The 6,867-nt window shown below is 35.0% G+C and overlaps 1 protein-coding gene across 7 annotated transcripts in view; it reads left to right on the forward strand.

Moving 5' to 3' along the window:
* The window catches only part of LOC102590034 (putative RNA polymerase II subunit B1 CTD phosphatase RPAP2 homolog), a 9,568-nt gene extending 5,057 nt beyond the window's left edge, over positions 1-4,511 (forward strand). For 2 of the 7 annotated variants that reach the window (XR_368186.2, XR_001474868.1), the window contains exons 5-8: positions 112-375; positions 1,199-1,357; positions 3,417-3,717; positions 4,142-4,511. Coding sequence is in view for 3 of the 7 variants with exons in the window: in XM_006358496.2 (XP_006358558.1) it covers positions 112-375; positions 1,199-1,357; positions 3,417-3,521 (528 nt within the window). In the remaining 4 variants the exon portion in view is untranslated. Of the gene's footprint in view, positions 1-111; positions 376-1,198; positions 1,358-3,331; positions 3,734-4,141 lie in introns of those variants that run through there. The other 5 variants (XR_368187.2, XR_368188.2, XM_015313957.1 and 2 more) reach the window with 5 other exon arrangements.
* Positions 4,512-6,867: the final 2,356 nt, after the last annotated feature.

The following is a 6,867-nucleotide window of genomic DNA, read 5'->3' on the forward strand; positions in this document are numbered from 1 at the left end:
CCCCCCCCCCCCCCCCCCCCCCCCCCCCCCCCACACACACACACACACACACACCCTTCCTTTTTTCCTTTCTAAACCTTTTTTTTGGTGTGTGTGTCTGATTTTCTTCAGCTGTCACCTTTCGCAACAATGTTTAATTCCCTCTTCACATGGATATCATCATCGTCCTTGGCATTTATATATGGGCATGATGAAAACAATAATGAGGAGTATTTGTCTATCAATGGAAGAGAATATCCTCACAAAATTGTGTTGTCTGATGGCCTGTCAACTGAGATCAAGCAGACTCTAGCTGGCTGTCTTGCTCGAGCATTGCCGGGATTGGTTGCTGACCTTAGGCTGCCAGTACCAATATCAACTTTAGAGCAAGGAATGGTATGATTACATTTTAAGATATTACCTTCCCCTTCCCAAAGCTTTTTTAGCACAACTGTGGAAGTTGTCAAGTCAATGACTTCTGCATGCTGTCAAGAGACATTAAGTGGTTGCCTTTTTTTGTGCAGTTAGGAATCAATTTTAATTTCTTTTGCTTTGATTTTGTATTTGGAAGCAATTTTAATCTCATGGTTTTGTTTTGGTTTAGGATTTCATTTCCCAGTAGGAGATAACTTTTAATATGCTATTAAATGTTGTCAGTACTGTGCATTGCATGAAGTTGCAGAATACAAGAGGCTTGTAAAGGATTGTCTAGACTACCTGAAAGTCCAAATTTATGGTTCTCTCTTTTCACTCAGCCTCAAACAATCGACATTTTGTGATGGGGGTTGGGGTCCTTGGGGAGGAAGTCAGTACAAGTACCACCTATAATTATGATGGAATGATTCTGCCAAGCATTGTGTAGTTGGCTGGGGGAGGTGATGGGATGGCATTTTGTTTTCTAAGACTCTTGAAGTTGCTCACGGTTTGCTGCCATATGTAGTTCAATTTCATGGTTTTTACTTAATTCTTAAGTTAAGAGAAGAAATAAGCTTGTTTAGCGCCATTATACTTACAAATGAGGTTTGTGTGCATTTTCAAAAGCTAGAGGAGGTTCTTTGATGTGTTTAGAACCATCTACTGAGATTTCCATTGGTGTGTTGGCTGTGATGGTGTAGTTAGGTAGACGAGGGTGTTTGTGGTTTAAGGATATCATTGCATGTCATGACTAATCAGTAATCATCATCTGTGAGGATGACTCTTCTTCGTTTGACATGTGCAGGTTCTCCTCTTAAATACAATGTCTTTTGTGGATCCACTCCCTGCATTCCGAATGAAGCAGTGGCAACTTATTGTACTTCTGTTTCTTGATGCCCTTTCTGTATGTAGGATACCCACACTGACTCCATATATGACAGGGCGAAGGACTTCGCTTCCAAAGGTAGAATTTTGGGATCATAAGCTTCTATGTTCTCATGCAATTTTCTTTCCTTTATCTCACTCTTAACATTTGTTCTCAGGAATCCCTTCCATCCCCTCCCTAGGTCTAGTTAGTTCTTTTAAATCTTCACTAGATTTGCCACCTTCCAGAATTATATTGGACATAGATGCCTATATTTTGATGGTAACAGTTTTCACTAACTCGAGCTTGAATATTTTGGTAAATGCAATTTATTAGGGCACTAAGCCTTTATATGTGATAGACATTACTTTTTCAGTTCTTTTTTCGTGTTACTTAGAAAGGACCAACTGTTCTTTAGATGTTGACTATATTGTTTCCAAAGAAAAGAATTGAAACATATGTTCTTTAGAGTGTGATTACGGCTTAACTGTTCTTTGGAGTTTTTGTTGTCCCATCTTCTAGAGAACTACAGTTCCAAAACATATTCCAATCATTTCCCCTGTTGCTTCTTCTAGGAATGTGATCATCTTTGTTTTTAAGCCTCGGGGCATTGGTCTAGTGATAAGAGTACAACGCGAGATGTGTGAGTTTCAACCTTGTAGTTTGATATTTAAGTGGAGAAGATTAGATGGGCGGGCTCAGTTTCCGCCAAGTTTCAAACCATGTGCTGTTGAACCTTGGGGATTTTGATGAAGTCTTCTTTTTTTTGAAAAATTGTTTCTTCCTTGTTTTATTTATTACTCTCAAGTTTGCAAGGCAACAGGGAAACTCAACCACTTTCTTTCTTGTTTCTTCGGTATGCAATTTACTCCTCCTCTTAAATGAAACCATTGTGATGGGAGATGGGATGTACTATTGAAATTCCAAGAAGATGCAGGACTGTGTCATCCTCGTATGGAAGAGAAACCAAAAGACCAAGGAAGAGATTTGATGCAAAAATGTGGAGCTTGGGTTGGATGAACTTCTAAATTCCATTACATGTGTTTATAGTCAAATATAACCCGATTACTTATACTGGAAGAAAATGAAATGATTATGTATTTTAAGTGAAAGGCATATAATAACAGCAGTTTCAAAATGGCCACCTGTAGGTAGGGAAAAGAAAAGCTAATTACATGGTAGACTTGCCGTTTTGTACCCTCCTGCTTGCCAGAAAACATTACTAAGAATACGCTAATATGTATTCCTTCCTTTGGGTAGTGAACAAAGTTGTTTGATGAGTTTGCATTGAAGTTGTATTGTTGTCAACGATAAAATAGAAAGTTGTGGTGTTGACTTGTGGCTGGCTTTTACTGAGAAGTTGTTTGTATTATAGTTGTTCTAGCTTAGCTGCTCTTGTTCATCAAGTTGAAAACTGAAAGATTAGGGAGGTGCACTAATAAATAACCTCCAACAATAAATGTCTCTTTTTCCATTTTGCAAGTGACTTGTGGATTGATATACTTGTTCTGCTTATAGTTGAACTTGGTTTTGTGGAATTTTCATGAGGCATATGGCAGCTCCTGAGGTTCAGGTGAATGCTATAAGCTTAACAGAGCAAGCTGTCCAAAACTCCACTTGATATCATTTACCAACCTTTCACAGATTCGCTAACAAGCATGCAGTAGTAGTAATTATACGTGAGCAAACATGGTTCAAAATGTTTTTGTTGAAAATCAAGAGAACCTGATTTCATTTGCTACCCTTCCACAGATTAACTAGAATGCAGGATAATAGTTATACTCGAGCATACATGGTTGACAAATGTTTTTATGTGAAAATCGAGTGAATTAACAGTATTATGTGTCTAGATTCATTGAAGTAAAGTAAGAGAAGATTAGTGAATATTTCAAAATATTCCCTTTGATACTGCAGGAGATATTTTTACATAGTAGTGGATGGAGTGTTTGCCTACGTTGTTAGGATTGAAGATGTGACTATTTATCATATCGGGACGTAACCTAAAATTCATCTATAATGGGGCTTTTCTAGTACATTATTGCACTGACGTATTTTCTTTTTATTTTTTCCTAGTTTTCCAGCATAAGACGTTAATAGTTTCTTGACTCAAAGAGGCCAGGTGGACTGAGATCTCCTTTTGTTCCCTTTGGCTAAACAGGTGCTTGATGGTGCTCAGATAAGCACAGCGGAATATGAGATCATGAAAGATCTAATCATTCCACTAGGTCGAGTGCCTCAGTTCTCAATGCAAAGTGGAGGCTAGTTTGACATGAAATAGCTGTTGTGGACCCTCTCCTATAAACCTTCATGGTAGATAGAGGAGGTGAAAATAGACTTGAAAGTGTGCACATACCGCCAAATTATATATGTTTGTGGCAACTTCTCTTCATATCTGCTTATGTTATAGAAATGCTATGTTGTCAAGACACTGATGATTGATGATAAGTGAAAAGTGTAAAGTAAGTATTTATTCCATTTCCCTCTGCCTTTTTAAAAAAAATTATGACAGCTATCATTCGTGTAGAGTAAATTAGTTCTTTTTAACCATGGCATTTTTACTTTTTAACTTGTGATTTGTAGTATTCTATGAAGTCTTTATATGCACAAATTTTATTACTCTAAATTAAGAAATTAATGTCCGAATTTGTATTGGAAATTCTAAATGCTTAAGTAGTACATCATAGAACTAGGTCATTGGTTTACGATATAGTAGCAAATATGTTTGCTTTGATTGGAAGTGTGGCTACTAGTTTGACTGTTGTCATTTCTTTGTATTGTCGTTAAAATAACTGATCAGAGTACAACCCCCTCTGCTTATTGCATGACTAGTTCAATTATTAGCTGCAAAATTTACAAGCTTTAATGAGTTTTTCTGTGTAACAGGAACTGCACAGAGTTGTTGCTTAATGCAATTTACAGCAAGTTCTCTAATCCTGGTAGGAGTTGATTTTGCCACCTTCCCACCAGCAAGATATCTTCATCCCATCATTATATCCTCTTGTTGGAACATTGTTTAGTTTGGCAAGGTCTGATATCTCATGTTTACTGCTGTGATCTCTCTTATCTTAGAGACCAGTGATATGGAAACTGTGATTCCACTTTTTTAGTGTGAAAATTTGGTCAATCATTTTTACCTACTTTGTGCAGTCATGTAAAAATTCTTAATAAGTTTTGTGATTTGTGAATATAACTATAAAAAGAAACTACCATTTTTGTGTGAGTTTTAAATCCAAAAACTGTTTATGGCTCCAAATATTCTCTGATCTCTTTGGAGCGTCAAGGCATGAACTGTACCATTCTGTAAATTTGTGCCTCCTGAGTCTCTTTCCTTTTGCACTCTTGATCAACCACTGTAAATGTTGCTTCCATGTGTCCCCAACATCAGTCATGTGCATGTTCGCATCTTTGAGTCCACACTTGCTTTGTGAATTTTTACCCTGGACAAACAGGTGATCTGTGGTCTCCTGCTCACTCTGTGACAGAGTACACATTGAAGCTCAACTCTTACTGTTAGTAAACACTGATTTAGGTCTAGCTGCATTACCAAACATGAGGTATTTCTATGGCTATGGAGAATTAGATAGTATCCATGCTAATTTTGTTAGAGGGATTGGTGCTTTTTAGAATGACAACTCTTATAGTACTCATCCAAGATGATTGATTTTCTTTCTTAACCTTTTATAAGTCTCGAGTGAGACTGATATTTTTCTGTTTGATGTCTAGAAGGGTACAATTATGAACTTGGAATTTCAGAATGTTTTTCCATTGATGCCTTGAGTATTTTAAGTTGATTTGATCTGCTTTTAAGTTAATCGGAATACATTCTGAATCCTTAAAATAAGCAAAATGTTAGGAAAGGAGAGGGTGAAAAGTAAAGGGAAAAGGTTTTACTGATAGGAGATATAGGATTTGTTCAGTGTGAAGGAAAATAAGTGAGCTGCTTATTAATTCGAGAGCTAAAAGCTCTTGATGTGGGGAGTCAGTCCAGTTTATGCCCTGTTTGAGTTTATCTTGTGTTTCGTAGGGGTGGCCCAGTGGTTTGGGCTTGGGACTTTCATGTTGGAGGTCTCAAGTTCGAAACCCCTTGCCAGCGAAAGTAAGGGGTTTGCCTTCTGGGTCGAGCTCGTCGCATCGGGCTTGCCTAGGGCGGGTTACCTCTCCTATGTGGTTTGCGAGCTATTGTATAGGAGCGGGGATTTTACCCTCTGCGGGTTTCCCTTGTCATAAAAAAAAAATATTATCCTAAAAATATCTATATATGGGAGGAGGGGGTGGAGGTTAAGATGAAGTGTGTTGGAGGGTATTACTAGTGGAATTTGTTCTTCTTACGATTATATTCCTTATTTAAAAAAAAACATTTTTCAAAATATGTGATCAATTGATGAGCATAGATAAATTGGAAAAAAAAATGTTTTTCCTGCATATCGAACACATTTTAATCAACAAAATATTTGTTTGCCCTTGTTCACTTTAGAGTTTGACAATATTTTCAATCAAATAGATTGTAAATTTAATTATAATTTATAAGATATCTCATCATCTTATATCATGAACCAAAGTAGGCTGAATTGGTTAATGACATGACAAAGTGGACCAGTTGACATATCTATAATTGTTGATTCATTTTAATAATGTACAGATTTTGACTGTGTAATCATTTCTTGAACGTGGATAATTCAGACAAGCCAGCTAAGCAGTGTTTTGATTAGAATAGAAATATACTATATAGTATATAGTATATTAATAATAATTAAATTATTTAGACAAGTTAGCTGTTTTTAATACATGGAGATTGGAGAACAATTTGTTAAAGTACTTATTATGATCCATCTGTCACATTCTTACTGTTTCTCTGTGTAATCATAAATCGACCCTTTATCACTAGTCAGTCAAACTATTTATGTACTCTTTTTAACACATTTTTTTTCTTAATTAGCCTTATTGTTATTTAATAGGTAAAAAATGTTCATAATAATAATAATTTATAAAATTAGCAAATATTTATCCTGTTTCAATTCATAAAAATAAAATAAAAAGAAATATTTCTTATTTTATTATAATTATTTTTTATCATTGCATAAATAAAAATTAATGATGGATGTACTATTATCTTATATATATGACATATATTATTCATCGAAAGGGTACATGGAGTTATTCTATTTTAATTGATAAAATTAGATTAAGAAGAAAAAATTAATTTCCTACATTTTATTTGTTAAAGTGATTTTAAAAGAAAGAAAATTAGAATAGAGTTCTTTAGTAATATTTTAATTAGGAAGAAGATGTGTTTAAAAAGAAAAAAATAATATATTTGTTCGGAAATGATATTTTTAACCCATTTAGTAATTATAAGGGCATTTCTGGATCAAAGTATTGACTGTAAGGACATATTTGAACTAACGTATTGACGATAAGGACATTTTTTAATCAAATAATAAACGGATGACATTTTTATTTATTTCACATGGTTTAAGGGCATTTTGACCCTTTTCTCTTAATTCTTTTTCAGTCAAAATCTTGTAAAATTAACAGTATGAAAAAACACTTGACGACATTAGACACACAAGGTGATGCCATTATTCAATTTTATTTATATTTATATAGTT

The sequence above is a fragment of the Solanum tuberosum genome, unplaced genomic scaffold (genome assembly GCF_000226075.1).
Source record: "Solanum tuberosum cultivar DM 1-3 516 R44 unplaced genomic scaffold, SolTub_3.0 scf00277, whole genome shotgun sequence".
In the NCBI taxonomy this organism is placed as follows: Eukaryota; Viridiplantae; Streptophyta; class Magnoliopsida; order Solanales; family Solanaceae; genus Solanum; species Solanum tuberosum.